Genomic DNA, 25,489 nt, shown 5'->3' with positions numbered 1-25,489 from the left:
GTAGTTGTTCTTGATGTTTGTAGATACAACTCTGTTATTCTGAATTCCTATTGAAGCACCAGGTACCTAAGGTTATCATGATATTGCTCAATTGTGCATAGTGAACAATGCCAGATTATCTTCAGGTAACCAAATCTGCTGGGACATGGTATGTTCAAGTGCACTATTTCCTGAACAGAGCTTTTGTGTGTGAGAGAGATCTCCTTGATCTAATTTCTGACCAAGTGGAAAAAAAGTATTTTTCCTTTGTGAAGCATCAGCTTTCCCTTAAAATTAATGCTGAATATTGGAAGAAGGAATCTTTGCCTACCTTGCAAGAGTGGTTTTTTAAAGTTTCTTATTTGGCGGAAATGGCAAAGATTTCAGCTTTCTTAAAGGATCAATCGCAAGAGAACTTCTTTGCGGTATGGGAAAAATGGATAGATTTTATACAATACAAGTTGGATATAAAAAAATATTATTTAGTTTTTCAATAACTCATATATAAATCTTAATATTTTATGGATTGTAATTTTTTTTATTATTTTCTTATTTTATTTTTTTTTCTTCTCGTTCTTTATATCTTTTATTTTTATTTCATTTTCTTATATTTCTTTTCTTCTTTCTCTTTCTTTATTATTATTATTATTATTATTAAGTATTTCTTTTTTTTGTTCTCTAACATTTATCCCTTTTTTACATATATATTATTGTTAATTACTTTATAAGTTGTTTAAGTAATGTATTTAGACTTACTCATGGTTTATATATATATTTTTAAGATTTTAAGAAATTTTAATTAAGCCTATATTCAGCTCTGGGAAGGTTGAGGGAGGGAGTGGGAGGGTCGGGGTGGGTTGAAAGGGTTGTTTTTTTTCTGTAAAAACTTTAAAAATTTTCAATAAAAAAAAAATTAATGCTGAATTTGCTTAAACTTATATCCAGCAAGCAATGCTACATATCATTTAAAAATCAGTAGCACATAAGAAATTACAATAGCAGCATGTTATAACTATTGTGTGACCAAGATCTATAGTAAAAAGTAGGGAAGGAGAAGAACGGCTTATATAACAGTTTCCTTTTTACTATCATATCTCCTGTTTATGTATATGCCTCCCCTAAAGATCCAAAAAACAAAATGAACACAAATGAACAATGAAAACAATACAACGAAAAATATATATATTTGATAATTTTATAAAAAAATAAAAAGCAACGTTTGTGCCTCCATCAGCACTAGGTTATTCAATTGAAGCTAATATATTGGGAAATGTGAATTTATTGTAATAATTTGAGAATTATAAGATTTCTCACACTTCCCCTGGACTCTTTACCTCCCCAAAGAGAGTTACACCTCACAGTTTGGGAAAGCCTGCCTTACACATATACAAAGTTGTTTAATTTCAAAAGTAGAGAGAACTTTGTAGATATTTACAACAAAAGTTAACTTAAGCTTGTATCTCAGGTATTTAAAATGACCAAACATTATGGGAATTATATTTCATTACAGCTGGACAGGAAAAGTTGGGAAAAGTGTGATAAATGTTGTGGTTTAAATGTTCTTGATCCCAAATATGTGATGTAGCATTAACATGATTTTTTCTTTTTTAAAAAAGGAAATCTGTTTATCACGTTCTTTTGCTGTTTTTCTAATAACTTCTTTCTTTTAACTGTTGTTGGTTCTCAGTCAAAAGATGAGCCTGTGTACGGAACTTTCTGCCGAAATACTTCATCCCCCACTCACAGCCTTTATGTCTTTGTAAGAAATTTTGTCTGCAAAATAGGAGAAGATGCTGAACTTTTTATGTCCCTCTATGATCCCCATAAGCATTCAGTGATAAGGTATGCCAGTTTTTTTCACTGATGCACAGTGGTCATTTCCCTAAGAAATTTTAATGTGTGCGTGAGGTTATAGATGTATGGATTATGATAATCTCTTGTGGTTTGGGTGAATTTAGGATGTGTTGAAATTAAACATATACAGTTTATGAACAGACATATTTGTATTAATGAATAATTTGGTAAGCCATCAGAATGACTTATAGGCAGTCCAGGTTTGCATCAAAGCTTGAGCTACCTTAATAGGTTAATGGACCTGCTTGTATCTTTACATAATTATTAACCATTGTCTCAGTCTTTCCCCATTGTTCTAGGTTTAGTCATGGTTTAGCATGATGTGTGAAGCTGCAGGAACTGAAGTTTGAAACAATTGGCAGAATTTTAAATGATGCACATAATATAATTTAAAATTGCTTGTCAATATCATATAAAGTGCTATTTTCATTGTGATAATCTCAGCTTATATAATGTTTACTTTTCCACAGTGAAAATTACTTGGTGAGATGGGGGAGCAAAGGTTTTGTCAAAGAAATTGACAATTTCAACAATCTGAAAGTGGTTTTCACTGTGAGTAGCTTTTTTTTTTTTAAAAAAAAAACCACAGTCCTTTCACTCCAACAACCCATACTACCTGTTCATTTTCTAGAAAGCTTGCAGAATCAAGTATTTCTCATTTATTAAATTTCGTGATTGTTCTCTCTCCTGCTAACGTTCCTCTGCCACAGGAAACAGAATTAGCAGAATTCTGCTAGGTGACCTCACTTCATTCATTCTCTCTCTATGGCTAACTTTGCATATAATACAAAGCCGTTATGGGTTTTTGATTTGTGCAAACACAGCTATTGTGGCTTATTTAACTAACCATAGTTAAAGAAGAAATAGGATTGCATGATATGTGAGTAGGGCTATATAACTTATTTTTTACAAAGGGATTTTATTTTTAGTTTATTGAGTAGTGATGTGAAATAGTGATGGTTCCTCTCTTTGAAAAATTACTGAATGAATCATAAAACTAACTTTTTCAAATAAATGATATGGAGGGGAAACAAATTTCATGCAACTGATGCCTTGGCTGTAAGACTAAATCTAGTGTTTGGCTAGACTGATATAATCCTGAAACGCCGAAGATACAGTAGATGGTGGTTGTCATCTTGAAATAACTGATCCATATGGTTATGGCTTTTATCTAGCTATATTTGAAAAACGTTAATATTGTGGTACAAGAAAAATTATCATATTGTACACAGATGTTACGCTAAATGCAACAGATGACTAAGTCAGTAAGTCACTGAAACATACAAATTATATCCTAATTAGAACTTCTGGGAAAGAAATGCCAAACTGAAGACAACTTCACTAAAAGCATAGCTGAGTGGATCAGTAATTTGTTGATTGACTCCACTACTTAAGATGATCCACAAGTGCTCCAGACAGCTGTTTCTAACGTGAAAAAAAGTGCAAATTTAAAAGCTAAAAGTATTATTTCTTTGGAATAAATAGCAAAAGGGAGATTAGAACTTTGGCTTGGGAAAGTTACAAATAAACTAAGAGTCCAGATGGATTGGAAATAAGATTTTCAAATTAATTGTAAGAATTTTTCACAGGGAGAAATAATTTTGTTTTGAATTATTTTTTTTAAACAAATTATGATGGAATGAGATTTTGAAGGTTGGATACTACATAGAACCAGAAGGTACTAAAGATTACAAAGAGAAGAGCATTTAAATTTGACTTATTAATATGGAATGGAGCAAAATATTTTAACACTGGACATATTGAAGGATATATTTGGACCCAGGAGATCATTTAAAAGTGTATGTCTCTATAGATAGACAGTTTAAAAGAAGTTATGGAAAAGCAACAAGTGTTATTGGACACGACTGAGATTGAGTGGATTTAAAAAGGACAAGCTGCAAGAACAATATGGAAAAAGATGCTTCACTGGACAAACAAATAAAGCTGCCTGATGTCTTAATAATTAAAATGAATACACAAATAATGCAAAAGAGTGACCTGGCTAATTTTCCTATATATTTCTAAAAAGTCTTGTTATAGCTCCAAATAATTTTGTGAGAAGGGACAAAGAAAAATTAAAAGAAATCAAGTTCAAGGATATTATTTGAAGGAAATAAAGTTCATGATTCTTAAAAGGAGGGAATATAAAGTTGGTCTGTTTGATCAAAGTTAAGATAGATATGTTGTTATCTGCAGTAATGCTTAATAGATTTTTTTTTCCTAATCAGAACAGAAAGATGAGCCTTTAAGGATTTGTTATAGATAAGAGAAGGGATATGAAAAGAAGAGATAATTTGTTACATGTTAAGTGAAGGTCATAAAACTGTTCGTTCTGTGCTGAAGGGGGAATTCTTTTCTTCATTTTTTATTTTCCTTGATTATATTCTTATTTTTTATTCCTTTTCTATTTCTATTTTTTATTTTCTGCAGTTTCTATTTCCTTCATGTTGTTTAAATCAGTGGGTGCTGAAATAACATTTTTCTGTTGTTATTGTTATATTATTACACCAGTAATAACTCAGAAAATGTTGATGTTTAGATGTCATAGCTTTTTACTGTCAGTCTGTGAACTGGATTTTGCTGTTATTTATCTCAGGATCTCGGAAACAAAGATCTTGCAAGAGAACGGATTTATTTGATCTGTCAAATTGTACGTTTTGGAAAAATGGATCTCAAAGATACTAACACCAAAAAATATACTCACGGCATAAGACGGCCTTTTGGAGTGGCAGGTAAGGCAAAGAATGGACAGGATCCAAAAAGCCTTCACGGTCTTTAATACAATTCCACCTGCACCTATGTATGTATAGCCACTCTTTGCTTATCAAAGTGTCACCACCTCCCACTTTACCATTGACTTTGAATATTGAGGTCCCAGTCAATGTGAGCTGATGATACCTGATATACAGATTTACCAAGATCATGTCATTTATAACATATTCACTGCCAAGAAGTATATAAGAATAAGCTTTGGCACTGGATACATAGGATTCTGTTTGGGTAATTGGACTTGCATACTGTTCTCTCACCTTCACACTGACATCTTTTGTGTATTGATATATCCATCAGAGATTTATGAAGCTATGTTGGTATTTCATCCATATAATGATATTGGCTAGACATTACTGAAACAATTCTGAAGAAAATGTTGAACATGTAGCTTAGAAGTATTCTTTATATTGTGTGATCACAAGAGAAGTCAAGACATGAAAGTGACTATCAAAGCAAAGATCCCTTCCTAAATTTGTTCCAACATTACTAAGTGAGATGTTATTTAAGATGTGCTTGAAAAAAAAATCCATGAAAAAGGTGGCTGATCAAAGAATGGTGGATTTCATTTTATTTTAGCAGCATGAGAGAACAAGACACAATATTTCGTGTGATGCAGAAATGATGCAATAATGTTTTCTTTCCCAGTGATTTCCAGATGCGCTGAATTAAAAATTTCAATCATCATAGCCAGCAAGTTCTAATGATCAGTCTGGTTGAGAGAGTTGAAGAAATTTGTAATCCAGCTCATCTGGAAAACACCAGGTTAAAAAGAATGTTAAGACAAGATAAGAACTCCTAATAATCAGCTCACCTTTGCATTATCTCATTAATATTTTATATAGGGAATAAAAAATAATACCAGAGCACAGGCAAGCAAAATCTGAATGCGAATGCATTATTAAGCAAGCATATCCAATCAGCTGTGTCAGCTCCAGCTCTAAATTAATTGGTATTTACTTAGGGCTTTTATAGTTATCGGCAGTTTTTCACTGATGTGTAAATAAGTAATGGCTGATGCAGGAAGTGGGGGGCAGATCACTGAGTTTTTCCATGTACTGTTTTCTCAGGCAGATACTAGTTTTCTAATATCAGCAATGCTTCCTCACATACATGCTATCCGCACAGCAAAGTTTGTTGCAATGTATTTGTGTGCCTTTATTTTATTCACTGTCTTATTCTGATAAATATTAGATTTAAAATTTGCTTTTTAAAATTTGCTTTTATTCTAATGCATTTATATATGGCTCATGAGATATATGGTTCTAACTGGGAAAGAAGTTACATCTGTTACCTTTTTTCAAGTTTTGATAGCTTTTTTCTTTCTTTCTTTCTTTAGTAATGGACATCTCAGATATTATAAAAGGAAAAGCAGAAAGTGATGAAGAGAAACAACATTTCATTCCCTTTCATCCGTAAGACAATTTTGCTGTTTAACATTTTTAATGTGTAAAAAAATTATTCTGGTAGGATGCAGTCATTATGAAAAAAGATTGTAAAAGTATTTTTAGAAGTCATTATATACATAAATCAAAATGGACTGTATCTGAAGATATTTTTCATATATAGGACCTTCTGCTTACTGAAAGCACATGCGGAGGTCATCTAAATCCAAATATGTTCTTATTGTTGCATCCTTTTCACAGTGTAGAATAATTATTGTGCAGGTATTGGTAGATAAGCCTTAGAACAGTGGTTCTCAGCCTGTGGGTCAGGACCCCATTTGGGGTCAAACGACCATTTCATGGGGGTCGCCAAACCATGCTGTCCGCCATTTTTTTCCCTTTTCCCTAGCTGTCCTACTCCCTCTTATTGGTGGCCCCACCCACTTGGGGGTCACCACAACATGGGGAACTGTATTATGGGGTCACGGCATTAGAAAGGTTGAGAACCACTGCCTTAGAAGGTCTCGTTCTGAGTCTCAGCGTTGTGTTGATTCCCTTTGCCATTTGTTAATTCCTGGATTTGCCACTGTCTTCCCTTTATTAAACTTAGAAGCATTTGTTGTTTTACGTTTAACAATTCTTCCCTTATCACATATTCAATAACTCTGCTTGGTACTCTAAATGTACTCCTTCACATTCAAGTACTGATGAAAAAGTTGTCTCAACTGACTTTGATTCATTATATGTCTTTGGTTTGCAGTAATATTTTTCTTTTTCTTTCAGTGTGCCAGAGAATGAGTTTTTGCACAACCTCTTAAGCAAGGTTACCACATTCAAAAGTGACAGTGGTGGACAAGGTGAAGTATATGCCTGTTCTCATTCCCCCATTCTCATATCTATATCCTTAAAGGGATGGCATGATTGGAGGCCTTTATGATCAGTTTCCACAACATCGAGAGCCAAGTTGGAAGAAGTACTAGGAATCAATAATATTACGTAGGGACGTACATGCACTTTCCAATATGTTTGGTTATACAAGCTTTAAATGGAGCCCCTTGTTCATACAACAAAAATTTCAGTTGGTGCATGAGCTACTTGCTTATGTGAATGTGTTTTAGAGTGAAACTTCTCAACTGGACTTCCTTATCTATATATTTTTTTGAATCCTTAGTTCCCATTTCACGATAAGTCTTCTTTATCTTTGTATGTCGTATAGGATTATGGGTAACCATGAAAAAACTTGTTGGAGACATTACTCATATTAGAAAGGACTACCCTCACCTTGTTGACAGGACAACAGTTGTTGCTCGGAAGCTTGGCTTCCCTGAAATAATCATGCCAGGTACGATACCAATCCTTTTTCTTTTGAACTGAAAGCCCTCCCTCTCTCCCTCCCTCCCTCTGTCCCTCCGTCCCTCCCTCCCTCCCTCCCAGACATCAGGGGAAAAGATAAAAGCATCATTACTTAGCTTTATAATTTTCTTATAACTTTTCATTAAATCAAAATTAAATTGATCCCAGAGTATCTTCATCAATTAATGTAATAAGCAAATTTTATTTCCTAAGGTCCAAGAACAGATCGTGTTGAGACTAAATATGATAATATTATGCATAAAGTCACCAAATTACAGTACAGCTTTTCTTTAACTACACTTAAATCCTTTACTTAAATCCTTCTGGCCGTTAACTATTATTTTTAGTTTTTGGTAATGCCTAGTGTTTATGTAAAAAAAATAGATCTATGAGTCATTACTTTTCAATTATTTTTTTTCCATCTTCAGTGGGGAATTAATGGCACCCAGATAATTTAATGGCACCCAGAAAGCCTTCCTCCTCCTCCTTCTTCCCCTCCCATTCCTCTTCCCCACTCCTTCTCTTCTCCTTCCCCTCCACCCCCATTAGTATAAAGGCATATTTTTAGGTTTTTTTTTTTTTTTGTGTGTGTGTGTGTGTGTGTGAATACGTACTTTAAATTTATTTGCCTATTTATGTTTTTAACCCTGTTATTTGACATATAATAGCTTACAAAACAAGAATTTTTCCAAAAAACTTAACATCACTGACCATTCAAAGTCTGGTGAAAAAGATGCATGGCTTCAAGACCCAGCAAGTAAAAAAAATCTCTTCTTAAAATAAGAAAATGGAGTTTGTCTGCTTTTCCATATGCATGTGTTTTTAGATGAACATAAAAGAGGCTTGTTTGCAAAAAGTGAAATTTGCCCTTTGCAGTTTTTGTCTCCCCACCCTACTCTCTACTTTTGCTCATTCACTGCATAGACTTCATGGCACAGTTCAGTGTTATCCTTGCCATTTTCTCACTCAACTGATTTGACCAAAGTTCACCAGAAGGTGTCACTGCAGAATGAGGATTATGCATTGATGATGTAGCTACAGTGCAAACATGCTTTCCCTGAAGAGACAATTAACTTCATTTTCCTCTTGAACGTTCTGTATAACCCAGGGTATGGAAGAAATAGTTTTTAATGTGCTTTGTCACTATAGCTACTTATATCTAACTTTTTGTGTTTCTTTCACAGGCGATGTAAGGAATGACATCTATATTACTTTGCTACATGGAGATTTAGATAAATTTAATAAAACTACTCAGAGAAATGTAGAAGTCAACATGTGTGTCTGTGATGAGGATGGAAAAGTGATACCTGTAAGTGCTGTTCTGCTCTTAATGTATTTTTTTAAAATAACATTGCTAAAGGCTAGTGTCATTTTCCTCTGTAGAGTTTCTGAATAAGAATCTACTGGCTTTGGTCCAGAGGTTCTGTTTGCAGAAATATGTATCCATATGCTAGTTTTTGGAACTTATCTTATGCAATTCATGAAACAAAGACTGGATTCACAAAATCAGGGCTTTTTTTCTCATAGAACGCCCAGAACGGAGTTCTGGCACCTTTTTTGGATGGAACCTTGTAGGGTAAGCAAGGCAGGTTGTATGGCATGTGTGAGTTCCGGCACCTTTTTTTTTTACGAAAAAAAGCACTGCACAAAAATCCAAGCTTTGTGAGAATCCATAGCATGGCTGATTTTTAGTCTAACTCAGCCATTATAATTCCTACAGCCTTGTTTACAGTTTAGCATGCTGTATGGCACATAAGAAGTATATCAGTATTCATCATCAAGGTATACGACGTGTGAACTGAGAGGAAAAAAGAGGAACTTTTAGACTTGAGATGTTTGTTTGATAATGGAAGACTAAGGCAAAGTGCTAGTTAGATTCAGCAAGAACTCCTTTAAAATGATTAGTATCTGTCTTTTGGTCCATTTCATAGCATTTGTTCCACACTTCAACCTGCACATTTTTATGAGAGCGTGAGCTTATTCATCTTCCACGCACAGGTGCAAGAAATGGGAATCCAGCCTGGCAATTAAAAAGCGGCAAATATATTTTTCTTTGTTAATCAACACTTATCAAAGAGCTTGTTGAAAATTCCAGAAAATTGGAATATTGGAAAACTCACTATTGCTTTGTCACTAGGATAAGGGAAAGTATTAAAAATAAAATCTAAGAATGACAAGGTCCAAATTATCTCCAAACTGCCTAGACCAATCAAAACCCTGCCTTACTATGTTTTAGATTGTTTAACATGGGAATAATATGTTCTCTCATTGGGGGAAAGAGACCAATTAAAACGAGCCCATAAAATGGCATCATTACCTCCAACTGAGGCAATTATAACTGCAGCATCTATGTCTAAATATAACGCATTTGTAATGTAATTGTCAAGAAGGTCCCACAGATGTCTATGTCTAGAAAGTGGAGGGAGGGAAATGTTAATAAAGAGAACATTACCAGGACCTAAATTGGAGATCATGCTGGCCCATCACTCTAGTAATCACATAAACGTCAAATTTAGAGGAAACCATTACAAAGCAGTTTGGGAAGGTGTATTGTTGAAAGCTTTGTCAAAGTGAAGCACCTCTTTGAAGTTTTGCATAGGCCTAATAGTCAAAAGCTTCTACCTTGCATTATTATTTTGAAAGACCTCCACATCAGTAATAGTTTTCTAATCCTCCCTACATGTTAATGAAAGGAAGTTCGTGCTTTCCTCTTTTCCCACTGGTAACATGCAGACTAAAGTGGCTGTGTCAGGGAACAATTTCCAGGAGATAAAAAGTGATGAAAAATGTTCATGGATAGAGCATAATAATCTTTTGTCCTTTTACTTATTATTCCTTGAGTTACCTTTTTTTAATGTCTGAAGATTAAAATATATAAATATGTTGTAAAATTCTTGCTTTTGCTTAAGAAACAACTACTAAAGTAAAGCAACAGCTTTACTTCCAAAGAGCATATTAAAATTATTAATGCATAGGAAACATTGTATTTATTTACTGTATGTTTATTAAAGAGTTTTACATGGCTGCCAATCTATTAGAACAAACTGTGGGCAGTGAAGAAGAATAAAAACCCAATGGAATTGTAAAATAAGACATTAAACAAAATAAAACAAACATGTTTAGGCCCCAATAAGACTCAGTTTTACCGATCAAACATACTATACTGATGATGCACATTTTTCTTGATATTCTACTTTTACATTCTTTTGTTACTTATTTTTGTTAACAGAACAGAACAGAACAGAATAACAGAGCTGGAAGGGACCTTGGAGGTCTTCTAATTGTTTAAATCTGTTTAAAAACTTAAACCATGTAAGATAGAAGCAGAATGTGCATAAGTTGAAAGATTCCTTTTGAAACCTTAGTGAAGATTCATGACTGTATCTCAAATCTAACTCTTTGTCTAAAGCACTGGTTCTCAACCTATGGGTTGGGACCCCATTTGGGGTCGAATGACGATTTCACGGGGGTCGCCAAACAAGGCTGTCCGCCATTTTTTTCCCCTTTTCTTTGGCCATGCCCCTGGCACCCGGTGATGTATAAGTGGTTGGGGGTCACCACAACATGGGGAACTCTTTATGGGGTCACGGCATTAGAAAGGTTGAGAACCACTGGTCTAAAGTATAATTGGCCAAGCTTTTGGCTTGCATGGGTCTCATTGAGTGAGAAGGAATTTTCTTCCGCCAGATGCAAATATAGTTAATGTATATAAATAACAAACTTCTGTTATTTTTTATATTATTAATGTTTTTATCTTTTATTATTTTGATACCACATTACTAGGAGTCCAGAGCTGCATGCAGCCTGCATACTGCATGTTGGACACATGCAGTTTCAAATATGATGAAAGATGATCCTTTGACAGTAATTTATTTATCAAATGCAATGGATTTATTTCTTCCTTTGCTGTCCCTTCAAATTAATAGAAACTTCATGCATTTTTGATGTGCAGTGTTGGCTCAGTTATGGATGCTTCTGATGTGATAAAAAATTTAATTTAACAGAAAATTGTAAAGTGAGAAGAGGTGCAAAAATAACACTCGTAATCAGCCAACAAATTCTTTCCAAAGGAAAGTTTGAAAATAATTACCTTCTTGCATTGTTAAATTTCCAGGGAATTTCCTGTGGAATGAATAGAATTGATTGAAATGAGAAGGAAGAAATTAGGAAGGCATTTGAAGAAAAGAATAGCTACACAATGCAAAAATAAAAAAAGAAATACCACTGAGTTTATTTATCCCAAATGAACACAAACCTGGGTTTAAATGATAGCCCCACAAGTTATCAACTTATATAAAAACCCTTTCCAAATGAAAGCAATTATGGAGATTCCTCTCTCCCCAAATCTGTATACATTTATTTATGTATTTAGAATGCTTATGTGGTTGCCCATCTTCAATAATGTCTCTTGGGGATACATATAAAATATAAAATTATACAAATCCAAAACACAAAAAATAATACCATCTAAAAATAATATGTTGGGGAAATTCTGTCTTTCTGTCTCTCTGTCTGAATGTCTATTCAGACACTTGTACAAATGTACGTACATATTCATATCTACACATAAACACTTTTTGAAGCACTGTTAAAAGAAGAGGAAAAAAGAACAGCAGGTTAATTCTGTAACTGGCAAGACCCTTACACATTATAGTGTCTAATTTTTCTTACCTCTTAATATCTTCCTTGTCTGCATGCCCGTGAATGCTGATGCCATTCTGTCCATTTCCATTAGCATGAATAAGCATGGTAGCAGGTTTGAGAGAATTTTGGGAAAATATAGGTGATTTTTTTTCTTGCTTTGTCATGATAGGTAGTTACTCTTCCAAGACAGAAAGAGAAGTAGGCCCATTTTACTATATAACAGGAATAGAAGAAATAGTTTCTTTGGCTTCTTTTTCTTCTATTTGTGAAATCATCTACTTGCTCTAAATTGGACTCAACAGGATTGACAACTTTTGTGAAAGGCTATTCATTCTTTGCTTTCCCTGGACATTTTTCTTCAACTTTATATTTTATTTCTTTATTTGCAGTGTTGGCGCTGAAGCTGCCACTAATCAAAATAGTTGTGCCTGTCACATTACCTTCTCGGAATTCCTAAGCACAGAAAGAAATCAGAGAATCACAAAGCTTGGGAATATCATTTAGGCTATCCTCCATTACCTGTTTCATATAAAAATTCAAAACAGCAACTGTCTAATCTTTGCTCAAAAACATCATGTGAAGGGAAACCCACTACATCTCTGACTAAATCCTTCCATTGTCGATTCAATCCTTTCTTGTAATATTAAAGGACGATCTGCTTTCTTGTAACTTGAATCTATTATTTTGCGTCCTGTTTTCTGGCAAGAAGGAACCATTTCTGGCTATTATCCACGTACCCATCCTTTCATGTATTTGAACAGTGCTATAATCTCCCTCCGGCATCTTTTGTTCACTAAGTTAAACATTTCCAGGTTCTTCGATTTCTTTTCATAGGATTTAATTTCTAACACCTAATCACTTTCATCGTCCTTTTTTAAACATGTTCTCGTTGCTCTCCACCCTTCCTAAAATGTCATATCTAGATCAAGATCCAACATTCAAGGAGGTGGAGAGATCCGTAGGTGGATCACAAGTGGGATTATTCCCTGGACTCCTGTTCATGCAGCCTAAAACTGCAGCTGTCTTATGCTGCAGACTCATATTCATTTTATACTCAAAACCCATTCATCAATTCCCCCCCAACAACTTTATTGCTTAGCCAGGTATTCCCCATTTTATACAGGTAGTCTTTGAGTTACACCCACATCTGAACCCAACATTTATGTTGCTAAGTGAAACATTTGTTAGGTGAGTTTTGCCCCATTTTAGGAGCTTTCTTACAACTGTTGTTAAGTGAATCATTGCAGTTGTTAAGCTAGTAACACGGTTGTTCAGTGAAAATGTCTTCCCCATTGATGTTGCAGAAGGCTTCAAAAGCTGATCACATGACCCCAGGACACTGCAATCCATTATAAACATGAATCAATTGCCAAACATTTGAATTTTGATCATGTGACCATGGGGAAATGGTACAGTGGTCGTAAGTGTGAGAAATGGTCATAAGTCACGTTTTCAGTGCCATTGTAACTTTGAATGGTCACTAAATAAACCTTGTAAATCAAGGAGTACCTGTAGCTGTTTGCGTGATGTCGGTCTTTTAACTGAAGAATTCTGCAATTGCCTGGTTAGATTCCCTTTTGTGATTTTCAGTCCGTTTCTCTAACTCATTGTGACAGTTTATAATTTTATTTCTGCCTTCTGGGGGTTACCTATCTCACCCACTGTCAATCTCATTTGCCATTATTTAATTAATTAATTAAAATGCTGAAGCACAGAGACAGCAGCACTGAACCATGCAGCACTCTACTCTGTATTTTCCTCCAGGATGGTGAGAAAACTCTTAGGGAGTATTCTACGAGTATGATTTTCAAGCCCAACAATGTCTCCACTTAATTGTCAGGCCATCCAGCTCACACCTAATTAGCTTGCTAATCAGCGTATCATAGGCCGCTCCATTACATATTTCTCGTGGAACGTGAGGACTGAGACAAGAATAGGAGCTGAGTTATTCTACTCTATCTAGTGCTTCTTGCCCGCTAGCATTTTGCCATCTCCACTGAACATCTGGCACATCCCTTCTGTTTTCTTCCTTTTCAAAAGGAACGGGGATCTGTTTTGATATTCTTTGCCAATCCCAACTCATTTTAAGCTTTAGTCTTTGTGTATTTGGGGAGTTGTCTCTCTTTCTACCTCCTATGTGAGTTCTTTTGTGGGATGGCAGTAGGGGAATACCCAGTTTTATTTTACTACCTTCTACTTTTTTCCCCTCCCCATTGGTATAGTTGGCAATTGTGTTTTAGTATTTTCTTTTTTAGCAAATACTTTCTCTCACGCAGACACACGTAGTTGTATAATGCAGCTAGTCCTCAACTTACAATAGTTCATTTAGTGACTGTTCAGATTTAAAATGGCACTGAAAAAGTGACTTATGTCCGTTTTTCACACTTGCAGCATTCCTGTGGTGACATGATTAAAATTTGGGTGCCTGGCAACTGGTTCATATTTATGACGGTTGCAGTGTCCCAGGGTCGTGACCATCTTATGGAAACTTCTGACAAGCAAAGTCAATGGGGAAGCCAGATTCACTTAAGAACTGTTACTAACATAACAACTGCAGTGATTCATTTAACAACTGTGGCAAGAAAGATTGTTAAATGAGGCAAAAATCAGTTAACGGTTGTCTTATTTAGCAACAGAAATTTTGGGCTCAATTGTGGTTGTAAGTTGAGGACTACCTGTACTGGCATCTAAACTTACTAAAACAAACAAATGCAAGTATGTATATTGCATAGGAATTGCTTCAGTTTTAAAAAATTAGTTAGTTATCAGCGAATGCCAGCTTTTATGGGATTTGCAGCACCCAATTCAATGGTCTGGAACGGGAGGAGTAATTTTAATTAGCACCTTTTAAAACTTTCCCCATGTACCTTGACAGCATATGAAACACTAGGAGACTCACAACAGAGTTATAACTACCCACTAACAAATAAAAAGTAAACCAGGAGATCAAAGGCAAGTGGGTGCTCCTATAAGAGTTCATCTGCAATGGGTTCTCAGTAGCTGAATATTTTACTTAATCTCATCCTTTTCAGTTATCTGCTCTCTAGACAAGATTCCCCAACGTTGACAACTTCCAGGTTGTGTGGACTAAGTCCTAGAATTTTCATCAACAGCCATGCTGGCTGTAGAATTCTGAGCTTTGTAGTTCAACCATCCAGAAGTTCTTATGTTTGGAAAATAATGCTATAAACTGTACAGTGCATGTTTAGATTATTCCCTTTCTGGAATAAGAAACTAATCTCAAGGATTATAATAGATATGAATGAAAAAATATATCAGTGATGAAAATGATACAATCATAAGAAGTAGGAAGTAGTATTTTCTCTTCATTTTTCTGTTTTGGACAGAATGTGATTTGCTTAGGGGCTGGAGACAAGCCTGTGAATGAATACAAGTCAGTTGTCTACTATCAAGTCAAACAACCCCGTTGGATGGAGACATTAAAGGTACAACAAGGAGCAGAGATCTCTCAATTTAAAATCTTAAGACAATCTATTGATATTGCTGATTTTGCTAAATGAGGATTTCTGAGAAACAGAGCCAGAAATCCAAGCTTCAGAATGTTTGGGTATGCATTAAAATGATTTTTAGAACTATTCAAATAACTGCCTTCAATCCTACGAGACTGATTACATGAAAATGAAAACAATGATCATAACGATATAGTTTGCTGTATATGTTTTATTTCACTAGGGCAGTATAAATACAATATAAAAATATAAATATTATATAAAAAGTTGAAGAAATTAATAAAATGCAGAACTGATATATATCCCAATTTTTAGGTGAATGATGTAGTGGACATTACCGTAGTTTCTATACAATGGGTAACAAGCAAATTCTAGACAATATGTGATGCAAATAACTCCAGATGACTGTAAACTACTCAGAAAGTGTATAGGAAACTGTTTCTGTTAACAACAGAACACTATAGAGAACATATTAAAATATCTTCAAGAATAGTAAAACAAATTAATTTCTGTGACTTCAAAGACTTCTGGATCCAGAATAAGAATCATTTTGTAAAGGATCCTATATAATAGAAATTTAACTAAAGTTTATAGTGAAACATTTGTGTTCTCCTTAAATAGCTTTTGGATCATCTAATTCCAAAGTCTGATTTGTTTTCAGCCCAGCCCTAACAGTCGTTCTCTGATAAAAAGAACAGCAAATGTAATATTTGTATTGGAAGATAATACGTGATGTTGGAACTAGCAACAAAACAAAATACATTAGTTATATGGTCATTTTCAGTGGCAAATCGGAGCTAGAGATATATAATTATGAATGCAATACAGGTAGTCCTCAATTTACAATCATTCACTTAGTGACTATTTAAGGTTACAATGGCACTGGAAAAAGTGACTTATGACTGATCCTCACACTTATGACTGTCTCAGTGTGCCAGTAGTCACATGATCAATGTTCAGGTGCCTGAACAACATGTTTTTATGATAGTTGTAATGTCCCAGGATCATGTGATCACCATTTGTGACTTTCCCAACCAGTTGCCGACAAGCAAAGTCAGTGGGGGATGCCAGATTCACTTAACAACCTTGTGATTCACTTAAAAAATCAACAAATCAGTTGTTAAACTAGGCCAACTCACTTAATGACTGATTTCCTTAACAATGGAAATCCAATCCCAATGGTGATAATAAATTTAGGACTACTTTTAGATATGAGTTCATTATGAAATGTAAAAATCCTTCTGAGCCATATTCAGATAAGTAGTGATTTATACTTACTAAAAAAAATCTAAGATATGTGTGATAAAATATAAACTTTGAAAAATCATTGTACACAAGAGTTTTCATTGATAAAAATAACAGGCTTCCTTTCTATGGATAACTGTTGACAGTCCTGTTCCAAATCTTTTTCCTCCATCCTTTTTCCATTGATTTTATTATTTAACTTAAGTTGCCGTTTGTTTCAAATGCTATTTCTTTAAATAGGTAGCCTTACCCATTGAGGATATGCAAAGAATTCATTTGCGTTTTATGTTTAGACATCGGTCATCTTTGGAGTGTAAGTAACCTCTTTTGTTCCTTTGGTTTCAATATGCAAAATTAAATAAGTTGGTAAAAACTACTAATACCTAATTCTGGTTGTTCAGCTAAAGACAAGGGAGAAAAGAATTTTGCGATGGCCTATGTAAAATTAATGAAGGAAGACGGGACAACTCTGCCTGATGGCATTCATGAACTGGCGGTTTTAAAGGTACACTCATATTATCTTATTGCATTGATTTGGTATTGCTGAATCCAGTGGCAACTTCCCATTAGGCTATTAAAATATTATAGTACACGTTAAGAAAAGTTGCTCTGGCATAATATACTTTGTCTGAATTTGGTTTGTTGTGTTGTAAAGTGTCAAACAATGTCCAGGGTATAAACTTATTTTTACCCTTCTTTACCCTTTCTCTGGCTTATATTTAGAGTACCATAATGGTCCATTATGCAGATACAGTATTAGAAACCTTCTCCGAAACTCAGTGGCTTATTGCATTTGAAATGATGCTCTCTTAAACAGTAGCTGATGTTTAATATCAGAAATGCCGAGAGCTGAGAAAACCATGGATTTAAGCCTCAGCATGTTGTACAAATCAATGCACAAACCATGGTTCATCTTGAGAAAATCCAGAGTCATGAGATGGACAACGAATGGTGAAAATTTTCTGTTAACCCCTGAAGATGATGTCAACCCTCTTGTGGGCTACATTTTTAGCTGGTTGATATACTTAGCAAAGAGAATTCATACGGAAGTATGAAAAGTTCACCTTTGCAGCTGACAGTAGATCAATTGACTATTTTGTCTTTTTCCTCCTCCTTTTAATGACCTCTTCCTGTTTTAATACAGCATAGCTTACACAAGTAGCTTACAGAGGAAGCATACTGTATATATGAGGTTCATTGCTTACATTTGTTTGTTTGTTTGTTTATAGAATATTATGTGCAGAGTCCACAACAGTAAAAATCACTTTATTTTATTTTATTTTATTATTTATTTAATAGAATATTATGTGCAGAGAGTTCACAAAAATAAAAATCACATTATTTATTTAAAATGCTTGTTGTCTACCCAACTCGACCCAGAAATCTGGGCAGTTCACAATCATAGTGTCAACTTCTGAAACAAGCCTGGCTGAAGCCATCTTTCTTGTTCTAAGTTGACACATAATTGGGAGGGGGGAACAAGGGAGAAGAGAATGGAAACAAGGTCATTCCCACAGGAGCTGGAATAGAATGAATGAAGATGAATTAAGAAGCCTGCCAATTACTTTCATTGCGTTAGTGTGATTTACAGCATAGTAGAGGGTAGGGAATTGTTATTTTTAGTTACTTTGAATCTCTGGGGAAAACTTTAGAATTGGTTTCAATTTTGACTGTGCTGATATTATGTATCCAGTAAACCTGTGCTTTGAGGAGATTTCAAGCCTCAGAGTTTTGCTTTACTTGGTTGCATTAGTCGGAGCCTTGACACATAGTATAAAAACATAAAAAAATATTAAAGCAAAAAGTTATTAAAAAAACAACAACAAAACTTGTTGCCATACCCAGATGGTTCCCTTGATGCAACCACAACACTCTCTTTCAACTCTGGCTTCATCCTATCCCAGGGGTAGGCAACCTTGGCTCTTTTATGACTCGTGGACTTCAACTCCCAGAATTCCTGAGCCAGCCAGGAAAGAACCAAGGTTGCTTACCCCTGTCCTATCCCAATGTTTGAGACAAAAGCCACCTTTTTTCAGCTTTCCGGATGGTTAAAATCGTCAGGCCAACTGCATCTCAAGGAGAAAGATGTTCCACAGGGTATTCCATTGTAGACTTCAATTATAGGAATACAAAATCTGTTTATTTTGAAAAAAAGTATCACGGTAAAATAGTTTCATTGACGAAGCCAATAATAATAAAAGGTGATCATTCTCCATGGAAAGTCTTGGAAAATAAAATATTGACTAGTAGAAAGAATAACAAAGGTAGTTCTAGCAGAGCTTTTTAGGGAATATTCCATAATTTCATACAATTGTTGGGAAAACCTCTTTTATGTCCACTTTCAGTCTAAACTCTAAAGATGGGATTTAAAGCACCGGCTTTGACTTCTCCATCTACGAGAAGATAATTTGGAGTGCAAAACTGCATCCAATGGCTTGGTATGGGAGATTAAATTTATTTGTCTGTAAAAGGCAAGCACATGCAAAGCAGGTGCAAATGCTGCAGCTGACATTTATTCTAATAATAATAATAATAATCCAACTATACTCAACTAGCCAACTAGCAATTAGCTCAATTTTCTGATGTTTGCATCATTTATTCTTTCAGAGGAATTGCAACAACCATGAAACCTATGGTTTCAGTGATTTGGCAACTGATTACTTTCTACAGAATACTCTTGACATGCATGTAAAAAAAAAAAAAGGGAAAAGTGTTTCACTTTGAGCAAAGTGGTGTCCAATTTCTGCATGTCACAACAAAGCTGCTATACTGTGCTGAATCCGCTCTTTGCTTTTGACTGACTTTTCTTTGAAGCAAAGTGCCCTGCCTTGATGCTTTTAATAGAGGGTGTAAAGGCAGAACATGCTGAGACACTGATTTGAAGTAGCTTACTCCAGCAGCTGGAATGGAGTCAACCATACTAAGCGAAGCATTGCTGCTCCACATAGCCTTAGAGTCTATTGGCAAATTATTGGCCATAAACATGCATGTAAGCAGAGTGGTTTCATTTTGGAAATAACTCATTAATGGGTATTTTCAAGGTTTCCTTGAAGAGAAGAAAGCTTACCTGGGGAAAACAGATCTTACAACAATGATACTGTATACCTTTTTTAATGACCAGTTTGGATTATTGCACTGAGCTATGGTTAAAGAGGGATTGAAAAAGGTGAACATGGTAATATGAGTAATTCTGTACTACTTACACTTGCTGCCTATTGATTCACTTATCCAATTTAAAGTGTGATCCTGGCATTAAAGACCAATTTGGGCATTTTAAAGAAAGCCATAACTTAGATTAATTAACTGCTTTATTTAATCTACAGTGTGACTTTATTTTATTTTATGATTATTTAATCCCTTTTCTACGGCAGGTTTACTTGGAGTCAAATGCAGAATGGATATGCCAGTGGAATAGTTTAATGCAAGTACTGGCATGGTCTTTCAGTTAACCTGGTTGTAACCCTTTAGTCCTTTAACAGCTAATAACCTTGTGGTTTCTCACTTTTTTCAGAGTACTTCCACTTTAATATAGCAAAACATTGAAAATCCATTACAGCAAAGCCCCTTTATCTACATAACTTGAATATGTTAAAATGTATAATGCTGGGAAAGATTGAGGGCAATAGAAGAAGGGGATGACAGAGAATGAGTTGGCTGGATGGAGTCACTGAAGCAGTAGGCGTGAGCTTAAATGGTAGAGGACAGGAAGGCCTGGAAGAAGGTTGTCTATGGGGTTGCGATGGGTCAGATATGACTTTGAAACTAACAACAACAACATACTTTTTAATTTATTTAAATAATTTATATGGCAGCCCATTTCTCAACACTGATCCTGGACAGCTTCATGTAGAGTGAATTACTATAATCCAAATGGAATGCAATATGAGTTACCATAAGCAAATTCTTCCCAATCCAGAAAGAAGCATAATTAGTGATTAGGCTGAAATTGCGCAAAGTGCACCTCCCCCCATCCCCACCTGCCACCGGTTCTTCAAGGAGAGCTTGACTTTGAAAGTACACACCCAGGAAGAATTAGGGATAGAACTAAGGGCAGGGGGTGGAGTTAAAATCCACAGCTACAAAGTTTTGCCAGGGTTGAGACAAAGGCTTACTGCACCCCCCCCCCAATTCCTGATAATATCCAGGTACCAGGAAAGAACCTTGTTGACATTGCTTGAGTGGCCCAGGATGGAGATGTACATATTGTTCCAACATGTACAAGGATTTATGAACTGTCACTTTCTTTATCAACTGCAGACCTTTGCTTTCTCATGTCTCACTTCAGATTTTTAAACATGTGGCTTATCATGTAGAAATGTTTGGTAGTGAGGAGTTTGTACTGGATGAGTACAGCAAAATCACAGAAGTTCTGCTTAATTTCATCTGAAGTCAGTGCATCTCATTAATGCTTTGTTTTCAAGGGTGATAATAAGAAAATGGAAGATGTCAACATGTACTTGAGCCTCCCTTCAACCCGCAGTCAAGTAGAACCTAAACTCTCAACCTTAAGTCGGAGCTCAAGCATTATCGGAGGGCTCTCTGTAAGCTCAAGAGATTCCTTTGCCATTTCAACTCTCATTTGCTCAACTAAGCTAACTCAAAATGGTAAAAAAAACCCTAATATTCTATATTGTACTTGAAAAGTATTCTCTGTCTTTTTGTACTTGAATATGTTCCTTCTCTTTTCTGTAGTGGGTTTACTGGGCCTTTTGAAGTGGCGAATGAAACCTGAGCTCTTGAAGGAAAACTTAGAAAAATTGAAGATTGTAGATGGTGAAGAAATTGTGAAGGTATATTTTCTTTCATTGAAGGCTTTCTATGTATCACAGTTCGGTGAGAACTTTGAGATATTTGTGTGAAAGGGGCGTTGTCTTACCTGAACGCCTTTTCTCAGCATGATGATGGAGAATCCACGGATGGGTTGTCTTAATCTATCTGCTCCAATTAGACTAAGTCTGAAATTTAGTACCGCCCATCTGTGCCAACTGCACCCCAGTTTTAGGCTAAGGCAATACTCAGACTTTAGTCCGACGCGTCTGAACAATATGGGAACCAGGCCAACTGACCTAATGGAAGGGAGTGGATTCTCCATCATCATGCTGAGAAAAGGCGTTCAGGTAAGACAACGCCCCTTTCTCTAGCATGATTGGATGGAGAACCCACGGATGGGACATACCAAAGCCCTGTGTCTCTAGGATGGGGAATTAGATTGGGCCTGGGTCCCATCCGATGTTAATGCATGTTCTAGAACCTTGCGGCCAAATGAAGCCGTAGAAGATGCATATATATCCATCTTGTAGTGACAGACAAAGGAAGAGGGCGATGCCCATGTTGCTGCTCTACAAATTTCCTCTACGGAGGCCTGAGTAGACCAGGCAGCTGTAGTAGCTGCGCCCCGGTGGAATGGGCCGTGATATGCCTGGGATCTCGCAGTGACTGAGTCTGGTATGCCAGAGAAATACAAGCTCTAATCCACCTGTGTATTGTGGGTGAAGAAACCCTCTGACCTAGTGATGAAGGGTGATAGGACACAAACAGAGCCTCTGTTCTGTGGAAGGATGAGGTTCTCTGTATATAACAACCTAAAGCCCTGGGCACATCCAATTTTTTCCACTGAACCTCTATGTCATTAGATGGGTTAGGACAGAAGTCTGGCAAAACTATTTCCTGAGATCTATGATACAAGGACTTAACCTTAGTCACGGAGGAGGGGTCTAGCCTAAAGGTTACCCTGTCCTTATGGAAAGTACACAGGTCCTTCCTCACTGAAGAGCAGCCAGTCCAGAGATCCTTCTGGTTGAAGTTACAGCAACAGGAAGTGCCACCTTCATCGATAACTGTTTGAATAAACAAGTGTCAATAGGTTCAAAGGGTGTGAAACAAGAGCCTATAAAACCGGATGAAGATCCCATGAGGGGTATCCATGTACAGTTGATGGGCTGGCGTTGTTAGCTCCTTTTAGGAAGGAGCGTATCATAGGGTGATGTGTTAAGGATTCATTACCGCAGGAAATAACTGTGGCAAGTGTTCCTACCTGCCTGCGGATGGTGCTTGTAGAAAGCCCCTTGTCTAGACCATCCCTCAGGAACTCCAAGATAACTGGCGTTGAAACCGCCGAAAGGTCAATTTTGAACCGAACACCAATTACAGGAGCCTCTCCACGTGGCATCGTATATTGTATTCGTCGAGGGTCGCCTGGATTGCTGAATCATAGCTATGACTTTCAACGAATATGAGTCTCAGCCTAAGTCATGCCTCTCAAGTGCCAGACGGTTAACTGGAGCCTTTGAGGGACTGGTTGGCATAGTTCCCCCTGAATGAGGGAAATGCGATTTGCTGGGACCTTCTCTGGAGGGGATGTGGAGAGCTCCATTAGGTCGGCGAACCAAGAGTGTCTCAGCCAATGCGACGCAACCAGGAGGACCTCTGCTCATTTGCGAAGGATCTTCCTGATCATGGCAGGAAGAAGTGGCAGAGGAGGGAAGGCATAGAGTAGTTCCCTGGGTCAGGGACTGCGGAGCGCATCTGTTCCCTCCGCTGATGGAGATGGGAACCCGGAAAGGAATCTGGGAAGTTGTGAGTTGGTGGGGGAGGCAAAAGGTCTAAGGTTGGGGAACCAAACCTGTCCACGATCTCTCTGAACACCTTCGGATCCAGCCGCCATTCGGAATGGTTCATGGTTGCTCTGCTCAGTGAGTCTGCCTGCTGGTTGGTCACTCCGGATATGTGCTCCGCCCTGATGGAGGCAAGATTCAGTTCCGCCCAGGACCCCAGCAATTTGGCCTCCTGCATGAGAGGCCTGGACCTTGTCCCCCCTTGTCTGTTGACATGGGCCTTGGCTGTAATGCTGTCGGTTAAAATCAGGACATGTTGGCCCTGTACTATATCGCTGAATCTCTTTAGGGCCATATGTATGGCTCTGAGTTCCAGCCAGTTTGTCTTGTTCTTTAGGTCCTGTTGGACCACCGACCTTGAGCCCAGTGCATGTGGAGGTGTGCCCCCCACCCAAGCAGGTTTGCGTCTGTGGTAATGGTAATCCTGTCTGGTTCTTTGAATTCTGCTCCCCGTGACAGCACCGGGGAGTCCCACCATCGAAGGGAGTTCAACACCGGTCGTGGAACTCGGACCTTCTGGTGGGATGTGCTGGTGTGAAGTCTCTGAAATGGAAGGAAAGGCCACTGTAATTCTCTGGCCTGGAGGTGTGCCCATGGCACAATTTGCACGCAGGACTGTCTTCCCCAGTAGCTGTGATAGGGAGGCCAATGTGCCTACTCTGTCCCTTCGGATCCGACATACAAGGGTCTGAATAGAGTTCCGTCGGTCCTGAGATAGGTAGACCGTACAATTGTCCATGTCTATAACAGCGCCCAAATGGAGGAGCCGGGTTGTTGGTACAGTATGACTTTTCTAGAAATTAACAGAAAACCATGCTCCTGAAAAACCTTGATGGCTAGGGCGAGGTCTGACTGAGCGTTTCAGAATGATGATGACTGAATTAGTATGTCATCTAAATAGCATTGAATTCTGATTGGAACTTGTCTAAGGTGAGCTGTGAACACCGCCAGTACCTTTGTGAATACCCTCAGTGCCGATGAGAGGCCAAATGGTAGGGCTCTGTACTGGTAGTGGCGTTGGGCATAGCTGAATCTGAGGAATTTGCTGTGATCAGATAAATGGAATGTGCAAATATGCCGCATATAGGTCTATTGAGGTACGAGAGTCACCTTGCCTGATGCTGGCCAGGATTGATTGAAGTGATTGCATCTTAAAGTTCTTATACCTCAAGTAAGGTTTAGACCTTTCAAGTCTAAGATTTCCCTCCAGCCCCCCGAAGTCTTAGGGATGACGAAGAGGTTTGAGTAAAACCTTCGTCCTTCATGGTCTTGTGGTACTGGTTCAATTGCTTGTATTTGTAATAATGAACTATGGCCTCTGACATAAGATCAGCCCTGGACCTGCTCATTGGAATAGGGCAAGAGCGGAATTTGTCAGGTGGTTGAGAACAAATTCTAGTCTCAGACCTTGGGTGACGGTGTCTAACACCACGCATCTGCAGTGGTGGCTGCCCAAGTGCTGGAATAAAGGGCCAGCCGGGCTCCTAAGGGAGGTGAGACTGTGAGATCACTTGCCTCGTTTAGAGGAAAGGCCTCCCGCGCCTCGAAGGGGCTGCTTGGCCTGGATCTGTGGTCTGCTTCTGTATGCTGAACGATCCTTGAAAGGAATAGAGAGATGCCCGGGCCCAGTCCCAGGATGGAGGTGGTCGAAAGGACTGTCTCCTGTAATTGCTCTGTGACATGAGTTAACCAGAGTTTTACGTTTGTCCTTACCTTCAGTTAAGTATGGTTCTAGTGCCTTACCAAAGAGATGTCCACCTGTGTAAGGTTTAGAGGCCAGACGTCACTTGGCCTTGGTGCCTGCTCACCAATTCCTGGGCCAAGGGAGCCTTCGCGCTGAGATGTCTGCAGCGATGGTCCGGACAGTGTATCTAGCCATCTGCCGAGAAGCGTCAGCTAGGAACTGGGATGTAGCCACTAACTCACCCAGATTTTGGTGAGCTCTGAGCTGGTCCGGAGGGATCATGTCCTGGAGCTCACATAACCCAAGGACTGAAGCCCTGGAGAAGAAGGCCATGGATGTTGCCGCCTTTGTTGCCCAGGCTGATGCCAGATGGGACCTACGCAATGTGGAGTCAATTATTTTATTCTCCGCCCTAAGTGCCCCATCTATATCCCCAGGATGTTAGCATTGGAAAACAATGAGTTCGATGGTTCATCAGTCTCAGGAATCTCC

The 25,489-nt window shown here is 37.4% G+C and overlaps 1 protein-coding gene across 1 annotated transcript in view; it reads left to right on the top strand.

Moving 5' to 3' along the window:
- The window catches only part of DOCK2 (dedicator of cytokinesis 2), a 308,188-nt gene that overhangs the window by 30,622 nt on the left and 252,077 nt on the right, over positions 1-25,489 (top strand). Inside the window, exons 8-19 of the mRNA XM_039353200.1 lie at positions 1,667-1,821; positions 2,304-2,385; positions 4,430-4,565; positions 5,942-6,017; positions 6,771-6,844; positions 7,204-7,329; positions 8,525-8,649; positions 15,332-15,430; positions 16,940-17,012; positions 17,101-17,204; positions 21,121-21,304; positions 21,392-21,489. Of these exons, the coding sequence (XP_039209134.1) occupies positions 1,667-1,821; positions 2,304-2,385; positions 4,430-4,565; positions 5,942-6,017; positions 6,771-6,844; positions 7,204-7,329; positions 8,525-8,649; positions 15,332-15,430; positions 16,940-17,012; positions 17,101-17,204; positions 21,121-21,304; positions 21,392-21,489 (1,332 nt within the window). The remainder of the gene's footprint in view (positions 1-1,666; positions 1,822-2,303; positions 2,386-4,429; positions 4,566-5,941; positions 6,018-6,770; positions 6,845-7,203; positions 7,330-8,524; positions 8,650-15,331; positions 15,431-16,939; positions 17,013-17,100; positions 17,205-21,120; positions 21,305-21,391; positions 21,490-25,489) is intronic.

Source organism: Crotalus tigris, unplaced genomic scaffold (assembly GCF_016545835.1).
Source record: "Crotalus tigris isolate CLP2741 ecotype Arizona unplaced genomic scaffold, ASM1654583v1 scf7180000017568.12009008, whole genome shotgun sequence".
Classification (NCBI taxonomy): domain Eukaryota; kingdom Metazoa; phylum Chordata; class Lepidosauria; order Squamata; family Viperidae; genus Crotalus; species Crotalus tigris.
This window is presented reverse-complemented; position numbering and strand designations above follow the sequence as displayed.